Genomic DNA, 23,584 nt, shown 5'->3' with positions numbered 1-23,584 from the left:
AAAAGAGGGTAGGTTGCAGAGGCTTGGCTAAATCTACCTGAGGATCATCCATGAACTATGTGCAGGATGAATTCGAAAAATAGTTATAGTCTACAAAAAGGTTACTTATATAACTTTTATTAACCAAAAATAATAATTTGTATTGACGATTTTGTTGAATTCGTGATCCACCTACTTACTGTAAAACTAAATAATAAAAAAACAACAAAACAAATATATATGTAAAAATAATTTATTTCCTACACAAGAACTATAAAAACTACAATACTTATTTCTCATCAAATTAGCAGTATAGCTTAAACAGACTACCCGAAAGAAGAATTTTTACAACCATCTATAAGGACACTTCTGAAATGGTAAACTATGTCGTCAACTAGTTACCTAAATTACAAATCGAGTAGAATATTCAAAGCATATGCATTAAAATCTAATTATTGTATTAATTACTGAGGCAAGTAGGTAATAACATTGCATTACTAGCTGTTACCCACAGCTCCGCCTGCGGTAGCCTATGTTTGACCTCTGTTCATTACCTATATCTATCCCAAATTCAAAATCGACCCAGCGCAGTGGTCCAGCCTTTCGCGTATAAATAATATTAAGTACGGATATAGAAGTTTGGTTTGATCGCTGGACAAATGTTAATGCCTATTTCCAGCTACAAGTGAAAATTCTGGATTCAAATGATTGAGTGAAAATGAGATCAACGCTGTGTTTGTCTTTATAAACAGTTTTGTCACTTGCACCCACATCACACATACATCACGCCCACATCACACACACATCACGCCCTGTACAATAAATGCAAATGACCAGTATTCGTTTATCAAGAAATAGTGCAGATGACACGATGATCGTTTCATATTGTTAGAAATTAACTTTCGTATTCAAGAGCTTCGAAATCTTTAAGAATTATAATATACAAAATTATGTAACAATGTAATTAATGGTAATGGACTCTGTTGACATAAAAATCAGGTTAGTTTCAGCGTGATATTGTAGTGAGCACTATGTTCAAGTCTTTATTCTCAACACGCAAGCTGCTTACATTGCACACCAATCTCGGTGCACCAGCACTCCTGGCACGGAGTTGACAGCTCGGCTATAATCCTGCCTACTCTATACATTCTTCCGTATATATTGCATCCTGCTAGCTTTAATAGTCCTGGTCCTAAACCAGGCACCCCGCTAGGAGGCTGTCTGAATATTTCGGCCGGTGTATACTGAACTGTAGGCTCTGTTTTCTTCGGAATTTCTGTAAATCTAGTAGTGGCGACAGGTCGCTGTGTTGTTATTCTGCTCGTAGAGTGAGGTTTATAAGAGCTAATCTTCGGTTTGAAAGATGTTGTTACGGGTCGGGGGGTACTACTCTTGATTGCTGTTGGTTCTCCGAGAACCAAGTGGTCAATTCTATTGACAGTATTCTGTTGGAACGTTTTCTTTGGCGGAGCGTAGGGGACGTGATGATGATGAGGCATGGGCACAAATGGAGCTATTGTTGGCTGAGGCGTTGGTTTTATTGTTGTCGTCGTTGTTGTCTGAGGTTTCATCGATGGCTTTATGATATCAGATGCTTTGGTAACTGGTGGGGAGGTCTTTTTCTTAAATGGTGTTACTGTTGTGTCATAATTGTCACTCAGTATGTATTTTAAGACATTTCCGAAAAAGTATCCATCGTCGTCTTCATCCTCTTCTTCATATTCTTGAGAACCGTGTTTTGTTTCATACGCTTCTGTCGACGAGTGTTTTGTCGTAGTTACTATTGTGTTTGCTGTTGTGGAGACAATGAATATGTTTTCAGTAACGTTTGGAATCATTGAAGAGTGTTCGACTTTTGTATCGTTGTTGTTTGCAAAAGTTATATTATTTTCAGTTTCATTGACCACTATCTTAAGGCCAGTATTTATTGTAGTTTTGTTGATAATTTCTGTTTTATTTATTGATGCAGTAGTTGTTTTGATATTAGTTTTATCTTCAGGCTTTTTAGTGGTATTAAATGCTTCCTCTGTAGATGATAAATTTAGAAGATTCGTATTTTTATCTGAAATGAGAATAAAAACCACATTAGTAAAATGATTTTAATCTATAAGATGTCAAAACATTGATGATTGACTGGTGCATATACTAACAATTACTAATTCACTAATGAAGAAAATATTTGTCAATCTCAAAATACCGATGGTTTAATTCTTCTGACGTCTACCTTACAAAACCGGTGCAGTCAAACAACTGTTTATTTATTGTGTCTCGATTGTAATAAAAAAAAAAATGTAAATATAAAAGTTTGTAGTCGTACCCATGTCACAAATGAGTTCCTCGCAGCAGAGGAGGTCGCAGTGCGCGGCCCACGTGCACGCGCACCGCGCGCACGCCGCGCGCGAGCGCGCGTCGTTCGCCGCGCACTCCGGTTCTGAAAACAAATACAAATTGAGATGGATATTATTGCATGAATATAGGTTTCACCGCTTGGTGTTATGTATCCGATACCATATATTGTACGAGTATTGGATTGGACAAACTGGCCAATCAAACAACAGATTTATCTGTCGAATTACAATATGATATTTTTTCAGAAAGTAGTGAAACAGTCCTGAGATAATTCTAGAGCGTCTTTGTGGAGGCTGATCTCCGTGAATTGAAAGCTGTCAATTGGCGAACAAAAGAAAACACAGAACAAAAGACTCGTGACTTTTCGTTTCAGAGGCCAATATAAAATTTGGGGTCACTGAGCTAGAAGAGGCTAAATTTCCAAATCATTAATCTGTGTCGTTAATGAATTATGAGCGACATATGGCCAGCAGTGTCAGCTAATTGGGTGTAAACTCTTTATTGGGCAAAGAATACCAAGAAAGCAGTAAAAAGGAGACTGCTGTATTAATCGAGCTAAATAAGTCAATTTTTACCTTTTGATATGTCCAGCTGCATGGATGTAGTAAGATGAGGTACAGAAGGAGTCTTTGTACTGGGATATACAGCATAGTACTCATCAATTATTCCTGGACCTTTTGGTACAAACCCACCTGAAAAATAAAAATAATATGTAGTAATTTGTTTACTGGCTACAAATATCAATATTATGTCTAGGTAGGAATTTCCTCATCAATCACCTTCAGTCTCCACCGGTGGCGAGAACAGATTCACAGCAGGGGTTTTGATCGCAAATGTTGAACTTGTGCTTGGTTTGGTCGTCACTTTACGATTTTTCAATTCCAAATTGTGGTTTCCTAAAGAAGCCGCAACTGCGTACTCTTGAAGCGAAGTCAATAAATCATTCTGACCAGTAGGGTAAGCAGAATTTGGTAAATCTATATCCAAAGATGCGGTCGGATATAAATCCATCTTCTCAGATACAAACACGGGATACTGTGTAGGTGGATATTTGTCTTCTCTTCGTGTCGCGTAAGGTGACTCTTTAGACTCGACTGCAGGATAATACACTGGAAACTTGTCTTCTCTTTCCAAAATTGGATATGACATTGACTCCTTGGATGATACGTCATCATCAACAACTGCGTCCGCTGCTACAAATGGAATAATTCTGTAATTTGAAAAATAAAGATTTTACAAATCGTGTCTGATTTTATAAATCGTAGTGTCTCGTAACTTGTATCAATATTGTAATAGAAAGAAATAATTTTCATATACTTACTTGAGATTTGGGAGAGATGGCGGTAACGTTGGCTCGGTGTAATCGTAATCATAGTCGCCTTTCGTTTTCTTTGAATTATTAGTCTCCGATAATACTTCGGAAATAGAGACTTTGGAAAATGTAGATAAAGCTGGTGGCGAAGTGGTCAAACTTGTGTTCGTTCGCAGTGAACTGGTGACGTTTATAACAAATGATTCATTTTCGTCAAATCCACCGTTAACATTTCTATCCGTTATTATATCGTTGGGGTATGAAGTCTGAGTTTCAACGTCCATTCTGTCAACATCTGGTATCCGGGGCATGGACTCCATCATAATTTTTTCTGTGTCATTAGCTGAAATATTCATAGGTATAGATGTCGATGACAGCTCAGCTGTGCAATTAATTGTCCCATTTATCATTATTTTCATTGTTCCTTCTGGTTGCTCCGTTGAAGTTCTTTCTGCTGGTTCTTCTGTTGTAACTTCTTCCACACGAGTGGTAATTGCTATGGTAGATTTGGGCTTTTGCGTTGTCAATTTTAAGACTTTGGTGGTTGTAGTACTATTTTTCACTGGCTTATTATTAGAAGTGGCCGGTGGCGGATCATTCGTTTTTCTCTTTACCTTTGTTGTCGATATGGTACTTGTTTTTGTAACATGTTGTAGAGTAGTTGGGGAGCTTTTCGTAGTATTAGCACTTATGGTGACAGCTTTCGTAGAAGTTTCAACTTCGTTCAGTTTGGAGGGATGGAACGAGCGGTCATTACTTCTAGTGGATATCAAAACGTTGTCAGATACAATGTGCAAATGAGGTGTATCTACACCTGAAAAATTAATTAGAATAATTAATATAAATATATAGCTAACACCGGCAGCTCTACACGCGGCTGCCTATGTTCGACGTCGGGTCATTAACTAAACATCAAACGGCCCTGCAGCGGTTTTAAATCAAGTCAAACATAACAGCTATAATGGCTGACACACACATGAATTTGCGTAGGTAGATGTGAATAGAAACCACACGAAAATCTAACCTTGCTGATTGTGATCGCAGTGGTACTGATGCGGACAACACTGCCCAGGTCTCAGAAGAGGCTTGCAGCCCAGCAGAGGCGGTGCGCACGCCAGCGGCTGACACAGCACAGAGCCTCGTAAGCAGAAACAGCGGGTGCAGTTGCTGCTCTCCTTAGCCACTACACGTTCGCCTTCAGGCACCCAGGTGCCTTTTACCTCACAGTCTAAAATTGGTTTTTAACAATTTAATCCTACATCAGCTGCGGAAAATCTATAGAAGTTTCATCTATCTTATCGTGAAAGATATATTAGGTAGTAATTTAGTCAATTCAGTCAATAAAATGAATAGCATATGAATGTACTCCTGGAATACTAAAGCTAAAGATGATAAAAATAAGAACATGAGAAGAAGGAAAAAATTTTCCTAATTGCATTAGAGTAGAGGAAAAAATGAAAGCGAAAAAGGAATTTTATTACCTATACGTAGTTGCCAGTATGTGTGGAGTAAGTGAGTAGCTAATTTCTATGGTGCAGACTGTGCAGGACATTTATTCTTTTTCCAAATTCACACAGATTGTTTAGAAATTTACAAAACCGCAGGCATTTTCTTTTTTTAAATTGTGTTATCTTTTTCGTAAAATGTGAAACTCGACACAGACTCTAACACAGGTACACTGCTTTCCGAGACTGACAAATAAACATGTTTACCATGCAAACGGTGCAGGTCGGGCGGCGTGGTGGTGACGTGGTCGCAGTAGTAGCGCAGCGGGCAGCAGGCGCCGGGCGCGGGGCGCGCGCGGCAGGCGGGCGGCGCGCGCAGGCAGCGCGGGCGCACGCAGCGCCGCGCGCCGCGCAGGCAGAAGCACTGCTCGCAGGCCGTGCTCGACGCCATGGCCGACCCGCCCGAGTACACCGTCCCTCCTTCCACGCACGCTGGAAACACTCGAGTGGTTATCGGTTACGATTATTATTCATTTTTATTATCCTACTAATAACTATGTATGGATGTATGTGTGTAATATGTTTGTACTACTCTTTCGCGCAAAATATATTGGATGGATTGTTATGAAATTTGGAACACGAGTAGGATATAGCACCGGGTATGCCCCGCTGTTGTCATTATAAATGCACCTTTTAATACAGGGATAACCTACCATGGACTATGGAAGCTGGAGTGACAATGTCGGAGAAATCGTCGTTTTCAAATCTCGCTGAAGCGCCATGTTCCATTAGCGTCACACTATCTATAAATAACACATTTCAAATTTAAACACAAGAAGAGTAAAGGCTTATAGGACAAAAATGGCCACTTCCACTACTACTCCACTATCCTCACATAATACTCGTCTGTGAAAAAGCCGTATTCAGCAAGTTATCATAATCAATTTGTATTTTATACGTATAATCTCCATTACACAATAAAGTATTCACATTATATTATCATGAACAGTAGAGCGTGACAGTTGTTTTGTTTAAGTTACGAAGACCCAATGGCATAGTTTCAGTTACCACAAATGACAATTTTATTAACGTTCAAGCACATTAAGTTTTTAACGAAAACTTACTAGGACAATGCAATTCGGGACAACAAGCGCCCTTTCTGTGCAGCACATGGCACCTCTTCGGCGGCGGGTCAGGCAGCACCGCGCATGCGCGTCTGCGACACGCCAGCGCGCCTCTAGCGCACACGCAGCGGAGGCACGCCTCTTGCGTCGTGACCTCCGCCGACTCCGTGAACCACCGGCCCTCGTACAGGCAGCCGTGGGGAAGCGAAGGCGTGGCTGGAAGCATATGATTAATTAAATATACTTATTTTTAATCAAGTTAATTTCTTATCTTCACAGAGAGATAGGAACCCCAAAAAACGTATAAAATTTACCCAGCATCTGCACTCTATAAATGCAAGTAAAAACGAAAAGTAGATGACGTGTATCAAAGATGGAAAATGGTAAGCGACAGATGAAAATTATAACAATTATCGTTTTGGCTCCAAGAAATATAACGAAGAAGAAGGAATGCTTACATCTAATGACGTGTTAATAATCAATTGGCCAAAATCATAAAACAATTTTTTGATGTATCAAATTGGGATTATGTCTACTTATGAATTCCACTCAACATGACTACTCACTTCAATTTGACAGAGAGCACAAAAGTTAAAAGACTCTCGATTCCATTAACTAGGTATATACCATTGTTAGGGCAAATTGTAACAATTTTGAAAAGTAATTTTCTTATCAAATTTGAACAGCAGCGACGCCCTCACCGGTATTCATAAGTTTGTTTCTCAATAGAAAGTCAGGCGAAGTCATACTTTGAAATGAGTTCACACACATTCCTATCATTGCAAATAATCAAGGTGTCAATCAAAGTGAGCAATTTCAATAATTTCACCTGAATTCTGAAACCATTGACGTTGGAAATTACGTAAATGGAGAAATATTTTACTTACCTATTGCACGAATACTTCTGTCTTTCTGACTATGAGGCCTCGCGGAACTGTCTCCATACACTTCTATAACAATATTTACAAAATTAGTACATTGACTGTACTTGTATAAATGAAACAAATTATCGGTCGAAATGCCAGGAAAATGCTTAGGATTTACGCACATTGATGTAGGATAAGAGATTAGGTTTCCAGTTGCAGTACCATTTTTAATTTTGTAGTCATTGGGTAGAGGCGGTTATGCATTAGATATCTCATATACACATAATTTCGGTTACCTATTTCCAATCAAAGAAGTTGATTATAGCCACTAAAAACACGAAAATAACCCACATTCAGACAGACGCATTGACTACGTCGTGACACCGAGACACGTCAAACTTATAAAACCCTGCGTCGCGGGTTCAATCAGGTTCAACCTTGCTGCGAACCATCTTGAACTAAATCTCAGCCATTTGTGCAGGAGTAGGTACAAGGATGGCGTGAGAACCGTAATCTGGTTACCCCTGTGGTCACGTGACGTGCACACCGCAACAACCAGGACCAGTTGTGGCTCCGGTCCCGAATGACGACAAGGACAAACGACCACTTAGTATCGTCTGCAGCACATCTACCTATTTCGATTTTATTGCAAGTTCGCCGCAATTATCTTCGCATAGAGGGCCCACATTCAGTGTTATCCGCAAAGTACTTTACCTACTGTAGACGAAGTCATATTTTGATGTTGCTCGTATGAATGTTATTACTTAGACGTTATTTTATATTTTTTTATTACGTATTTTTGGCTTCAACTTAAATCGAACTGAATGAATTATGAAATAAAAATTTTATATTTATTTGTATCAAATTTTGTTTTCGACAAAATACTTTAAAAAATTCTCAGTCTCACAAACTTTCACGGTTATAAATATTAGTCGGCGAGGATAATAAATTAAATGCGTTTCATTATATTTAACAGCAGTCAAGGGCTAGGCCATATTTTGCCGTATCAAATGATAATTACCTAAGTACTAAGCTTATGTCAGCGTTTTATGGGATTGATCGTAAACTTATGTGCGGGTGGAGAGAGGGGGCGACGACCGTGGGTGGTCGGTAGAAAAGACAAGGAATAAGTTCTATTGCAAAGGATTTCTAAGCTATAAGAAGGCTAAATGGTATGTGCTATAAGGCAATTTCAAGGTAGATTTGGTTTACAATATCTTCCTTGAAATTGCCTGATAGCAACCATTAAATCATAATACCGATACCATTTTTGTTTAGCTCTATGAAATAATTAGGTACCTATATTTTTGCTTGTTGTACCGTGAGGCACAGGGGTAGAGATGCGTGAGGTGTAGCTTCCTATTACTTCCTATTTGTCGAAATTATTGTTTTTGCCAGAGATTTTTTCCGTTTTCTAATTAGGTATAACTTTGTTGAATGAGTGCGACGAAAAGAAAAATGCGACTAAGTAGTTAATATGCTAATCTGGATAACATTTGTGGTTAGCTATAAAATATGTATATATAGGTATTCAACAGCATTTTCCTCAATACAGAAATAGCAACAAAAAGCAGCAGTCCCACGCGCCCCCTTCCCGACGGCCCCGCCCCGCCCCGCGCTGTCCAGGCTAACAGTACCCGCACAATGGTTCCCAGGGCCAGGAGACTTCCGCTCCACTTGGAGTCCAAGCAGTGACCTCTCCATTGTCATATTACAACGTTCTCACCCAATAACGGTGGCTTTTGGGAAATATATTACAATGTGTGAATTTAATAGATCGAAAATTACAAAAATCTATTTTTAAGTAAATATGATTCAATTAATAGTAGTAATAAGGTAAGTATCTTTTTGCATATGTCGGATAAATATGCGACATTTTCACATATGGTTTAATATTTATGTTTGTATTTCAAAAAATAATATTTTAATAAGTAGGTACCAACCTCAGGTACAGTCTGTCAATAAAGTGAAGAAAATAAATGAGGCGCTCTCTCCTGTTGGCTGCATCATTGGGTATTTATCAACCAATCATGACCATTCTGTTTGGTATTGCCATGGCAAAAAAAGTAGTTCATGAAAAATCAAAAAGAAAGTTTTCACAATGAAATAACAGCTGACCTTTTCAGTCGTTCGAAATAAAAAGATTTTTATTACGTTTAATAAAGACCAAAGCGTTATAAACCAATCACTGTATTCATCCCGATTTCCACGAAATAAAACAGCTATGAATACTGAAAATACGCAGAAGTAAATAAAGCCGCGACTGGGCGGTCACCGACTACTACAAACATTAGGAACTAGTATCGATTCCCATAAAGCGAATACGAATTGCGCAATAAGCAATAACTGCTGACATCGAGATGTGATCGCTAGAAAAGTCGGCAAACAGGTAACCTCAGATAGAACAAATAAGGTAGGAAAAGTTAAGGTATCGGCTGTCTTATACCGATATTGAAATTCATAAGACAATGATTGATTGTTGGAGTTATCTGATAGTTAAACCATATGTTTAAACGGAAAGCAGTTTACGTAAATTCTTCGATTTCGGTGAATTTTTTTACTAAAGTATGTAATTTGGATAACCTATTGATTTGGAACCCAAATCTGAAGAAACTTCGTCGATTGATAACAACATTGATTTCTGTCTTTGATACAATCGCACAAAAAATGTCACGTCACAATACAATTAGATTACTTTAATATATGCAGTTTCATTAAAATGGAGAACTATGCTGAACATGACTTGCAAGACGAGTTACAGGCAGACCGAGGGCTAATAGAATCTTGCAATGAAATACACGACAAAGCGAACACAATTTTAGCAAGAATTTGAATCAAACTTAACTTGACAACAAACGGCACTTGTCTCTAGCTTTAGTTAAGCAAATCTACATCTCATCCAGCCTCAAAACCTGCTTTATCATGATTGGACAGAGTTCGAATTAGCTTGGCAAAACATATGTCACACAGGGCAGGTGGCGGATAGCGGGCCCTGGCATTAACATACATTATCGACGTACACACAAACGTACGGAATTCCGCTTTATGAATGAATTTGGTCTTCGTGCCATTTCTCGTTTTGTGAGCCTCATTTGTGTCTGACAACCTTTCTGAGAAAATTTCAAATTCTAATTTACTTACTTCGAACGCTAGACAAACATTTATACTTTTAAAAATAATTTTATTTCAATACTAAAGTTAATCAACAAGTCTACATAAAATACAGTAGACTAATTATAACAATAGTTGCATGTAGGTAGGTAATTTCTTTGTATCCTGCGTTTTTACTTTAGCCATCAGTAATAGTAGGCTGACGAGCATGCGATGCGGTTTGCCTGCCTGATGGTAAGCAAACACAGCAGTTCATGGACACCAGCAACCCGACAAAAGTCACTGATGCGTTGCGGACAGAAGACGTGTTAAGTGCTATTTGCTTTAGTTTTAAAAGGTGGTCAACCTCCCATCACACTATTGTAATGTAATGTTCCGGAGGGCGCGTGGTTCCCACATAAATAAATATTGCTTGCTCTGCAATTAACGTTTTATTACTGCAATCGTAAACTCATTTAATTAATTCCTCTTAGTGTTGTCTATTGGGTAGAATATAAACTATCATGAATAAGCAAAAAGTAAAATTCAAACCGATGTTACATATTCAAAGTCAAAATTCTATATAAGTGCTTATATTACTGGTTTGCAAAAAGAAATGGTTGGATGGAATTACAGGCACAAATTAAAATGAGGTAAGTAGGTACGAAGTTTTTGTTTGTAATCTATATCGGTCAAGAAGAAATGCTGATAAACGAAGCCTAAAAACAACTGCTTTTTGATGACCATTTTGCGCCCAAGCAAGGGTGGATAGTTACGCTGAGGGTGAGATAATTTACGATCGAGGTGTATACTCTGCTTTTCTCTCTCTGCTTTGAAATTAAACTAAAATATGTACTTGCTTTTTACAATTTCTGAATATTTTTGTTGTATAATTTTTTCTCCTATTTTAACCACTATATACTAGTATTGTAGTTTTATTTTACGTAATTGCATTATTAAACCAAGAAAAGGTAAGAATTTCCCGCCGCAATTTTAAGTATTTTTTTAATATGAACGCATTAAAAAGTATGTAAAAAAATCGATACAGATTATGCGAAATCGATTTTTACAAGCTTTTATTTTTAATTAATTTGAAATATTATAACAACATATAACCTTAATATGACCTAATTTTATATTTATTGACCACATAAGTAATATTTAAAAGCAAATAAACAAACGAAATAAATAAAAAAAAACTTATTTTAAATTCGCTCATTGGCTGCGGATAACAAATTCGCTCATTGGCTGCGGATAACAAATTCGCTCATTGGCTGCGGATAACAAATTCGCTCATTGGCTGCGGATAACTGTTCGTCTTGGCCCTAGTTGTGGGTTGTACCACAGATTAGACAATAGTTCTAGTATTATACGAACATCATGGTATTAGTCCGTACTCCGTACAACGAAGTACTTACTAAATCCATGACGAAGATATATTTTTCAAGCGAGAGTGAGAGAAGGGAGAAGAGAATTTTCTTACTTTAAAAATGACAGGAAAGGTATATAAATAGGGGAATTTAGGCCGAATAATGTTGATTAATCTATAATTTTGTAATCTTCATGTTACAAATACAATTAATCAATGCTGAGATTTTCCTTCAAAATTAAATGTGATATATAAAAGTGTTAGTCCTAACAATCTCCCCCATTTTGGAGGCAAGAAGTTAGAATTTGTAGCATCCATTTCTTAGGCACTGTGACTCACATAGTTGCGAATGTGATGCAGCAAGATTTATGGGAGTAGGTCAATCTTTTGTTTGTCGCGGAAAGTGTCCTTTGCTCGGCATTTGCTGAACGCTGGCGGTCTTTATGTCATACGGTTCAGCTGCTATTCCTGACTAGAAACAGGAGAAAGATCACACGATGACATATTTCATTTCCGATTCAATAATTAGTGAGTAAAAATATTCCTTGATAAGCAAGTTTATCTTTAGTTGATACGTTAGTATTGTTTCTAGCATATTGTCTATTGGTTTTGCAGTAAGTAATAATATTTTTTATCGCATCAACGTTTTTGTAATTTACTGTTTTTTCCAACTCTGAATATACATAAGGTTGTAAAGACAGCCTTTATTTATCGATATCGTGTAATAAAGTTTAAATAGGAATATCGGTGGAAATTAAGATATCTTACTTATTTTTCTTCAGCACGTGTAGCCAATGCCACATGTTCAATTGTTCATGTTCAAAGTAATTTACCATATAAATTTATTCAATTAAGGTTTACGTACTTTTGTAGTTTATCTTTACGAATGGTTTAGCAAAAACTCGCTCCCTGTCGCACGTTGAACAGTTTTGGTAGCTCCGCACGGCTCTACGACAGTCGGTAATATCAAATTAATGATAAATCTTTTTTTAATTAACCGAAACTGAATGTCTATAGATAAGTAAAAATACCACTGAATATAATATAATATTTGACAAATAAAAAAAAACTTACGCAAAAAACAAAAAGTAGTAATAGAACGAATTAAATTGCAAACCGTATGGTAATTTATAGGGTTGCAATTTAAATGCATTTTGATTTAGAAAATATCAATTTCTTCGGAGACTGCTCACTTTGGCAACTACCCCCATCTCCCCTAAGTGCTCCTAAATTAAAATTTAATTCACCGCAGATTCAGTTTAGTCAAAAAGGTGACATGTTTCTAATATTTTTTCTGAAAATACAGAAGTGGGAGTAAACTTCACTGTTTTATCTTTGACGTCTTCTACTATTCAAGCCCATACTTGGGTTTCGTAACTAATTATTATAAAGTAAAACTAATGATAATAGGAAAAAGTCCGAATGGTTAAGACTTTTAATGTTAACTTTTAAAAATGTAACATAAAGTTCGTAACAAAACGAAAACGATCGTCCTCCAAAGATGCGACTGCGGACCAATGACTACAAAATACAGTACCTGCGATCCCAAAACGACGCAGACAAACCCATAAATTGGACTCAAAAATGAGTTGGAGGCAATAAAGTGGACTGGTCATATAGCGCGTATCCTTCGCATATATCACTGGGGTCGGTGACCGGGATTTGCATCGCACGGACCTGCGCAGGCGGCGGCGAGCGCCAGGACGAGCAGCATGGCTGCGGACCACAAGCGGCGGCGGACGACGGGCGAAGCGGGCGACGCCGGTGGCGTTCCGCGCTGTACTGAACTGATGGAGCCTTGATGCCATGTGATATGGGGCTACAGTGAACAACCAAGCTTAAAGCTGACATTGCCTTTAAATTTCTATATTGAGTGACGATTTTCAACTATATTGTAAACTCTGTTCATTAAACTCTATGAACACTTCCTTTTTCAGCGTTTTTCTAGTCTTTAATTTGTTCGCTCGCTCGTAAAACAAATGACAATCGTGTAGTCTTCAGCTGTAACACTTACGACCTTAATGAATTTAGATTAAACAATACTTTTAATGTTTATAAACCTCATTCGATAGTAAAAGCTGGATAACGATAATAAAACATTATTATATAAGGCAATTTTAAATTAAACTTGAGCACAAGATGGGAAAGTTACCTTGTGCTCAACATTAATTTTAAATCCCCAATAAATAGTCTGATAATAGTAGAAATAATACTTGTCAGATTATAATATAACTGGAAGTCGGTGTGACGTCATGACGTGTGGTCCCGCCCTAGAATAGGTCCACTCCATATCCTCCCATGAATGTTTACATGGCGACCAAGGGACACATAGCCTTAACACTTATCTGCATTCTGTGGTACCGCGTCGGAGTATCACACAATTAAACGTCGATATAAACAATTTTGATAAAAAAAAATAATTTCTTGTATTTTTTTTCTTCATTGTACTTTGGCTATATTGCAAGAATCTGATATTTTGAGAATCTGACATTAAATGCGAATAAAGGTCAATTTGAAACTGCAACAAATTTTTCCAAGAAAATGCCTCGAAAGCAAAAATTTCCCACCCCCATTATATGTTTTCAATATTCAAAAGAGCAACATAATTTATACAAATTATGCCAAATGGGCTTTTATTACAACATATTTGCCGTACAGTCAACAGCACATCAACCTACCCATATTCATTGCAAACTCGCCGCTTTTACTGCGCCATAGAAGTTCATGCTGGGTAACTTGATGTGCTATTGACTGTACATATCAGCATATTTATTCACATATTAAAAACAAAGAATCAAACCAAATTAAAGAAAAATGACGCTAATTTTGTTAGGTTCAAAATGTAACTTTAAATAAGTAATTAACGTGATGTAATAATTATTGCAAATGTGGGCACGATCTCCAAGGTGGAGCGGTCATTAATCTCTTCAGCTGTTCGGGAGATACCACCTTGCTGACAAATACATAATTACTAAGATTAAGAAGATTAACGTTAATTAACCGGCAAATCACGCAAAATCAAAAATCAAAATCAAATCATTTATTCAGAAATTAGTTTTTCACGTCATATTCTAAATTAAATGATGTTTACCAAAGCTACAAACTACTAGCATTTCGGAACGACCACTGCTGAAAAGAAATGCCGAAAGAAACTCATTCAAACAGTGTTGGTCCCTATTATGCCAGAAGGGCTCACCATTTTTATATAAATTTAAATTTATATTTAAAAAATGGTGGTAAAAACTAAATCCCCTGCATCAAATGTCTCGCTGCCCCTTAGGACTTGTCCTCTCCTGACAGAAGGGAGACAACCACGAAGCATTAATTTGATATCGTCAAGGACGGTGATGGTGACACTTCATGTTACTATTGCTAATTTTAAAGTTTAGATAAATGAATAAAAGGTAATGAAGTTATTAGGTATTATTTTGGCATTAAGTTTACCGTTTGATTATTAAAAGTATATTTATACTACTCGGTATTTCTCACGTAAGTATTTCTTTTCAGTACCGGTCGTTCTGAAGTGCTAGATTTGAGAAATATATAAAGTATAGGTAAATAAAATAATTTACATTGAAAAGACATACTCTCAGAATCGCTACACAGTAGGTAGGTACCTACAAAACGAAGCTCCTCACGTCTGTCTCTTTCTAAGCTTTCTTCTTTTAAACCACACACCATTAAAATCCGTTCCGTCAGTTTCACTTTTATTTAGAAAATTTATTTGCTAATGATTATACGTTAAAAATTAATAACCCCGTTCAAAGCTAGTACAGAATAATAATATATATATAATGTACCTACTACAGTCCTTACAAATAAACACAAGGTATAGCAGACGTCGTTGATAACAGTTCAGGAGGTACTCTAAACTGAATGACAAAAACCGTTCGGCAGTCGCGCTATGTGCGGACTCACGCCGCCGCCGCCCGGACGGTAATTCCCTTCCGTAGGGCTGCCTCTTGACCTGCATGGTCTACTGCTTCCACAGATGTCATGGCTTCATCTCTTACGGAGTAGCACAACCAAGAGTCGAGACCAAGAAAGGAAAGCTACAGCTTCGTCAACCCTCCTTGTGAATGCTAAAGATGCCTATCAGCTGTAATGCGGGCCAAGGGATGTGTCCCTTAGTCACTTTGTACGACTTAGGGAATAATATGGAGTGGTACTATTCTAGGGCGTGACCACACGTAACATACTCTACAGAACTCCCATTATCTCCCGTGCGGCAGCCCCGGAGGCTGTCGGCAACACAGCGGCATCGCTATAATTAAGTATGTGATGATAATTATCTTATTTCCAGAGAAGCTGCAGCAAAAACTGCGAGCCTGCAGCCTGCGGTTACTGTTTACCTTGCGCTGGACTAGTGCTGTCGCCCGGCATTGCTTGCGATAATGGATATTCTTTATGATTGCCCGATAAGGGAGTGTTATGTTTTAAGAATAGGATTCATCGTTGGATTCATTCATTTGATTTTTTGATTAAATTGTATGTATCTGTAATTTTTTTACACAAAATAAGTAGCAGCAGCAGTTTGTATGATGTGAGTTACATAGTAAAAAAGTTATTAATAAGTAATACTCAATTAAGAATAACTACAAGATTACACAATGAGCAAAGAAGTAATGAAGCCCACAGCCATCACTTCCTATAGTTCTTCAACAGTTGTAATGAGTGTGGTCGTCATTAAATCATATTTTCACATCGCGCTCGACGATGTTCAATGCGGGTTCAAACTATTTACTGCGAGCTATTTAAAAATTGTGTTTTAACGTGTATGATGTTTTTATGTTAAAATACGCAGTAAACAAGAGAATTGTTCTATCTTCATGGGAAATAAGCGAATTGATCTGACATGCATCTGCCTGCATGTATATAAGTTTTTTGTTAATTAAGAATATAGTATAATAATTTATAAGATAGTTCATTTTATTATTTTTGAACTCAGGTACTCCATTCCAACCCTTAGCGAGTTGGAATGGAGTATTCGACCACCGGTTATGCCGAATGAAACTCGATAAAAGATTTTGTTCCAACAAATTTTTACGAACAATCTACAAAGCGTCATCCTTCGTCACTATGTCAAAATAGGGTAGTTGCCAAGGACGGAGAATTGTAAAAAATATGTATAATCTAGATAAAATAGATATATTTAGGATCATTATGATAATTCACAGACTGTAACAATGCAGCTCTAAATACGAAGGATCTAAATACGAAGATTTCAACTTGGTTGGAAAGTCCATTTTAGCTCAATCTGTGTGATTTGCCCTAATATTTATTTATTTGTTTATTTTCGAAAAGTATGAAATTATAAAAATAAATTTAACCATCATAAACATTTTGTAACAACTTTTATTAAGAAATCATCACCATAAACGTAATATGTAATGTAGCTGTCGAATAAACATATCTTTCTTCGCGAACATTTTCGCACATTGTGACATTTAGTATGGAGCGAATCCAAAAATGTGTGATTTAATTTTTGACTATATGTAAAAATTTGAAAGTATTGTCATTATCACAGTATTTGTTTCACTGGTGTTTCTAATGATATAAGAGCCTTCGAATAGTCATCAAAACAAACATTTGGCAACTAGCCTATTGATCGCAAGCTTTTTAACCACGAAGAGTTTCAGCTGTTAAGGAGTCCACAGACCTCCCTGTCCAAGCCCACGCCACCGGGTTTCACACTTGCTCATGTAGAAAAAGTCACCTAACTGACCGCAACAGCCTAACAGAATGGCCACAATCCCGCCGTGAAAGCACACTATTTGCAATAGAGTGACAATCCGAGCCGTAGAAATGCAGCGGCGACACTTAGCCCTGTTCCCGGCGGCTCTGTTACAACAATACTTTTTGTTTTAATTAAAAAGTAATTACACAAGGCACAGACGCGCCGCCGTTAGTTCCCGGTATGACTTTACTGAGCTAATATACACACTGAGTATAAGTAAGGTAGCCTAGCTTGATATATACAATACTACTTCAATGAGTTGCTTTTGGGTTTTCTTCTCATCAGTGGTATGGTAATGTTAGTAGTTTGTAGCTTTGAGAGAAATATTATAACACCCCGAGTACGCTATCCTACTTTTTCTTCTCGACTTCACAAGGTCTTTGAGACCATTGACATGCAGTCAGTAATGACTCGATGATGTGATGCTCGGATGGAATAAAATATCATGTTTTCTATTGGGTGTAAGGGATAGGAAGCTAACAGAATCATTAATCATCAGTATCTCATAGGAAATTGGGTTCGTTCTTGTCACTCTGTCGTCTATTTCTAGAAGTACGAAAGAAGTCCCGCGACAATATGTAGATCTATCATTAAATAGATTGGCCTCGTTGCTGCTGTCAGCCCCTGTGGTGCTGTCCCTACTGTCTGCGGGAATTCATTCATGGCACTGAGTATTCGTATCATTCTATTAATCAAAAATATCAACTACTGCTTTGACACGCATCACGTTACGAAAATAGAAAGAGTGTAGTATTTACTCAAAAAAAGTTTATGTTTTAAATTACTTATAATATGAGAGACCCATAAATCACACGCGAGCCTATTTCTGTAGCAAGGAAGTCGTCGCTTTGATTGGCAAGTTGAGGCAAATCACAAGTTGCACTCTGCCAGGTTACTCACTCATCGTCGCTCACACAAACTGTCGCCTCCTAAGCTCTGTACTTTGATTAGTTTCACTTAATTAATTAACTGTTTCCGCCGGTGTGTATGGCTGTCTGTCCCACATTCACTAATCTAATTAGATAGTTGTCCGAGAAAAGTTAAAGTGCGGTCTCAATCTCAAAGTGATCACGTCTTGGCACAGATAAAAAATAGTTATGATTCCTGATATTGAATTTCCATTTTTGAAACAAAAAAGGTGCTAGATTGACTTTGTCACGTAGGATATGCGTGCCAATGGTCTGACTGAAGCATGCCGACGACGACCGTGCGAAGTGGAGAAGAAAAAGTAGAAAAGCGTAACTATTTAATTTTCCATAAGAATATTTACATATTATTCACTCAACACAAATTGAGGTAAATATATAAATAAACAGTGATTTGTTCTCCGGCTTCTTCGTACCTAAACCTGTTGTTAAATTCTGTACGAGCGGCTATTCGACTGGGTAAACAATAAAATGTATGAAAGTATTTAAATAATCAAATCGATAATTAAATGTCACGTTAATTGATCAGTTTTATTAAGATTACGAAATTTATTATTTTTTTCGGTCTCATAAAAGTATAATAGAAATGCTTTTTGACTCCATAATCTGTGACGTCACAATACCACTGTCATACAAGCTATTGTTTTTGACATTAGTAAAAAGTATCTGATTTGACTAGTTGGAAAATAGCCAATTGTCAAAGCGGCACGCGATCTTTGGGCGCGTAATATAACGCGCCCCTCAAAATTGTTGAAAACTGTAATTGCGCTCACAAAAATCCTTGGGTGTCGTTTCTGGCCAACCGGTAAAAAACACAAACTAAGTAGTGCCTGTGGATTCTCCCATGGTGGGACCCCGAAGGCGCCTCAGGGGCGTGAAAGCAAGGAAGATGATTTACCAGGTAAAGTAACGTAAAGTTACATTATTTATTTTTCTATAGTCTTTGTGTTGATTGAACTAATTGGTTGTAGGTATTTTGTATTCCAGTATTATTTATACACTGCACAAATTTTGTGAGCATATCTACGGATGATAAATCTGAGTCGGTAATCTCGTTATTCATAATTTGAATTGATGTCCAAAAAATTACAAACATGTTATGTTTATTTTTCCACAATCATTCAATCCAGCGTTTTTGATCACACAAAAGTTGAAGGCGTTTAGTAGTTCAAGTTTTAATCATCATTGGCCTACCCTTACCCTGAACCCATGGATGAGGATTCAGCACGTCATTCTGCTTCACTTTTTGCTCGCTTGTTCCAAAAAAGTAATTTTTGTAAAAACTTATTCCTCACTAACTTTCACATTATTAATATTTATCTTTTTTTTTTTACTTATTTAACACATTATGTACACAGAGATTCAAGAAAGAGAGACAGTAAATAGGACATACGTATTAGGTACTTACATCCAAGTACGGTATTTAATGTGTGATTCGTTATGACGTAAATTCTTATTTGTCCTACCCCTACGGGTTACCTATGTTATGTCTTATGAAAATCGCTCAATGTTCCGAGTCATTTTCAAAAATAGTCTCCAAGCCCTTATGAAACATAGTCACGTTCACGTCTACCGTTTTCTTGTATATTACACAACCTGTTGAGACACAAGACACAGGTCTTGTTGTCTAATTGTTTCCTGGCGAAACTTCGACATACTAACTTCTGTCAGTTAGGGTTGTCAGGGCGGGAAATCCAATGTCCAATAATATCACTTGCTATCCCAGAATTTACAAATAGGTACCTTTTAGTTATTTAAATCAAGGCACTTGCCAGCCACTGCGCGTCGTCGTCACAACAAATCGACTTTTATTAAGAAGTCATCACCATAAAAGCAACAATTAAGTTGGCTGTCGAACAAACATAGCTTTTTCGCTAATATCTTACTCAACCGTGACGTCAAGTTAGAGTATAATTTAGCGTTTGGACGTATCCTAAAATGTGTGATTTTATTTGTGTCATATCTTTGAAAACATTGTATTTTTTTCACTGGAGTTGTCTAATAATATAATGACATGCGAATAGTCATCAAAATAAAAATTTTCCTACACTCGATACATAGCTCAAAGTCGTATGATAAATGAAATAATACGGACTAAAGAACAGGTGCTTATGTACATACAGAATGTGTGCTTTCTCCAAAATGTACCAAACGATTTAGATTCGCGATGGTGGCAATGTCGTAATGGTCACGTAACGTTTATATGACTCTTGTGCATCACTTGTATTGTAAGTGACTTAATGACTGATGATGACTATGGTAGAACCGTTCCAGTTTCATTTATTGGAGTAATCTTTATCAATATCCTCTTGATTTAGGATCGTGGTTATTAAGTTCTGCAATACATGTACACGATTACTTTCTTAGCAATATTTATGAAATGGTTTGTCATTATCTTCGTCATTTCACACCGAGCGGATATGTTATGGATCCAGTGATGAATTAGACGTTATCAAAAATGCCCTTGCAACTTGAATAATTCCCAAAATGAGAGGGCATTGTGCTAATATGATCAAATTGACTAGGCATAGGCATATTATTATTATGCTCGTCGTCTATTGGGCAGACTATGGAACAGAACAATTATAAAACAGGTTTTAGCACTATTAAATGTTTTCGTTATCAAAACAAACCCCTAAAAGTCTAATTAACGTAAGTAATTTTTATTGTAACAAATATCTCAAGTGAATGCCCAACAGCCACATGACAATATTCATAATGTCGAGGCAATGTGATAATCGATGGTTCTAGTTATTTCGCCTGAAATGGCTAGTCCATATCAAAGTGCCTAATTAAAAATCAAAATCAAATCATTTATTCAGAAATTAGGCCTTCACAGGCACGTCTTTTTCACGTCATATTCTATATTAAATGATGTTTACCAAAGCTACAAACTACTAGCATTTCGGAACGACACTGCTGAGAAGAAATGCCGAAAGAAACTCATTCAAACAGTGTTTGTCCCTATTATGCCAGAAGGGCATAAATATAAAACATAAATATTAAACATAAATATAAATTTATGTATAATTTTTTATCGGTAACAATATAACAATATAAGTAATAAAGTACGTGCCCGTGTATTAATAATAATGTTATAATTAATCACCTGGTCCATATCATAATTAATTTCATAATCAACTACCGTTGTTCATGGATGTATCGATGAAACATGTGACATGAGTAGGAATCGAACCTGGGACCTTTTTGTTTATAGACGTGGCGTCTCAACCACCGGATCCCCACCACTTTTTGTAGAACAAACAAAAGTTCATTCGTTCTTTAGTATAATAAATACATTTATCTGTTTGACATATATTTCATAATTTTAAAATGAAAACTTTACTTAGGCAAAATGCAAAATCATTTTGCGTGTTATATCATTTCATAAATTTAATGACAAGTACCTATGACATTAATAGAAATTAATGTCATACTTAGTCGCTCATATTTTACACTTCGTCGCGTCTAATTTAAAACAGCCACATTAACATTTAAAACATTTTAAATTATCTTGCGCTTTCCGAGGCGTGAAATCTAGTTTTTCAAGTTGGACAGCGGGATGCCTCATTGTTTGCTCTGAGGCAAGCGGTGACGTAACTACCATAACACCCGGATTTGCTCGGATCAACTTACATTATGGCTTTCGACATATCATGAATATGTATCCCGATAAGCCAGTTATATCACCCATCTCCGACTGTTTTTTTCACTGATCTTTTTTAGACCAGTTTGGGACTATCCAACTGCTTTTGATGAATAAATAAAATTGTATATTTGTTATCACCAGACATAGTAAAACCTAAAAAAGTATTGTGTGAAACTGTTACGGTTAATCTGGTAAAACTATTTCACGAACAATAGGCTGAGTCATTCATGAACTCAAAACTACTGTTCGTGAGATTCTTTTCGTATATTGTAAAATACAAGTCTATTCTAAGGACTGAACTAAAAATTATCGACGTGAGGAACATTCTTGTAAATATTTTCTGTACTTATTGCTTTCGACAGACCATAAATACGACTTTAACTTTTCTAGACTTCAACGTTGAAATCTAGTCATAAGTTTATTGGATTTCTGTGAAATTTTGATATTACCCAGTAATAATATCACAAAAGGAAAACCACAAAAAAACGTTAATACTGTTAGACATTTTATTAAATTAATGTACAAACATATAAAAGTAAAAGATGTTACACAATATCACATTCACTGCCTTGTACTGCACATTGCACAACCAATAAATTAATACTAACAGCGAAGGCCTCTGCACCATCGCCGGCCAGTAACGGGTCTACGATGATACCACAAATATCATTTGCATTATTTAAATTAGCTTGATTTGACTCCAAGTCTTAAACATCTTCAGAAATATCATTTCTCAATTGTATTTTGTTGACACCTTAGGTAACATCGTTTGTATTATTAATTTTAGCTGAGAAGCCAAATGTTTCACTTTCTTCTTTCGAAATGACACTTTTCTAAAGACTCGCCTTTTCTATGTTGTTATATATCTTTCTTATATTTAAACCTTAACCTACACAGTAGGTCTCAGATTCCGTTACTGGTTGTTAACTTGGTCTATTGTTTGCCAACCTGGTCGATCTGGCCTTGAAGGTTGTTGATGACTTCGGACGGCAGCTGATCGCCCAGGATCTCGAAGAGGTTGATCCTCTGGTTACCGGGGATGGACTCGTAAGCGGCCAGCTCGATGCCTTCTTGAACCTGATAAAGAAAAATTTACTAAATGTTCATCTCATTTATTACTAGTATTTGATAAATTTAAGATTGAATCATAGAAAATGGAATTGACGTGTAGAATAAATGCTACTATTGGAAATTCTATTTATACATAGGTAGGTAGTAAACCACTAGCGAACTGAAACGAAAAATAAAAATGGCGACTTGGGATCTTAAAGTTAACTTACTTTCTGGATCTCAGCATCCTTAGGGATGAGGAAGGTGTTTTGTGCCTGCTTGATGGCTTCCTTCGTGAAGGCGGCTCCTTCCCGCTGTGGTGCCGCCGCCACCGCCGCCACCACCACCAACAGGCATAGCACGGACGACTGCATGGCTGGGCTTCAAGTCACTACTCTAGGGGAAACATGGTGTCAGTTTCGTCAAAGAAGAAAATAAAAGAGTATAGGGGTTAAGTCTGTGAGATTATGCAGGGAAATATATTTTTTCACGTTTAAAGTATATGAAATCTGATATTAACTCACATGAAAATAATACCTAATTATGATTGTTATTGATACTATATTTTTAGGTATATTAAGCCTATCTTAAGAATCGTTTTGATGATATGGATTGTAGGATAAAATGTAAAAATATTTCGTTTCTTCGTTGTCTTTAGCCAGAGTCAAAACGTGTCTCAAGATCACAA

General features: G+C 36.8%; 2 protein-coding genes across 2 annotated transcripts; both read right to left on the bottom strand.

Annotated features, from left to right (window-relative positions):
- Positions 1–214: 214 nt before the first annotated feature.
- On the bottom strand, positions 215–13,321 carry LOC128683447 (mucin-2-like). The gene is made up of 11 exons (XM_053769113.1): positions 13,212–13,321; positions 7,097–7,159; positions 6,210–6,425; positions 5,799–5,888; positions 5,353–5,577; positions 4,665–4,868; positions 3,650–4,454; positions 3,108–3,538; positions 2,904–3,020; positions 2,297–2,410; positions 215–2,041 (listed from the first exon to the last, which is right to left on the bottom strand). Exons 1-11 carry the CDS (start codon positions 13,246–13,248, stop codon positions 1,029–1,031), a joined length of 3,315 nt encoding a protein of 1,104 aa, XP_053625088.1. The 5' UTR covers positions 13,249–13,321; the 3' UTR covers positions 215–1,028.
- Positions 13,322–22,338: 9,017 nt separating this feature from the next.
- LOC128683481 (uncharacterized protein) lies at positions 22,339–23,292 on the bottom strand. Its single transcript, XM_053769169.1, has 2 exons — positions 23,127–23,292; positions 22,339–22,923 (listed from the first exon to the last, which is right to left on the bottom strand). Exons 1-2 carry the CDS (start codon positions 23,268–23,270, stop codon positions 22,780–22,782), a joined length of 288 nt encoding a protein of 95 aa, XP_053625144.1. The 5' UTR covers positions 23,271–23,292; the 3' UTR covers positions 22,339–22,779.
- Positions 23,293–23,584: the final 292 nt, after the last annotated feature.

Source organism: Plodia interpunctella, chromosome 3, assembly GCF_027563975.2.
Source record: "Plodia interpunctella isolate USDA-ARS_2022_Savannah chromosome 3, ilPloInte3.2, whole genome shotgun sequence".
NCBI lineage: Eukaryota > Metazoa > Arthropoda > Insecta > Lepidoptera > Pyralidae > Plodia > Plodia interpunctella.
The sequence above is the reverse complement of the archived record's forward strand: the minus strand, read 5'-3'. Positions and strand labels throughout refer to the sequence as shown.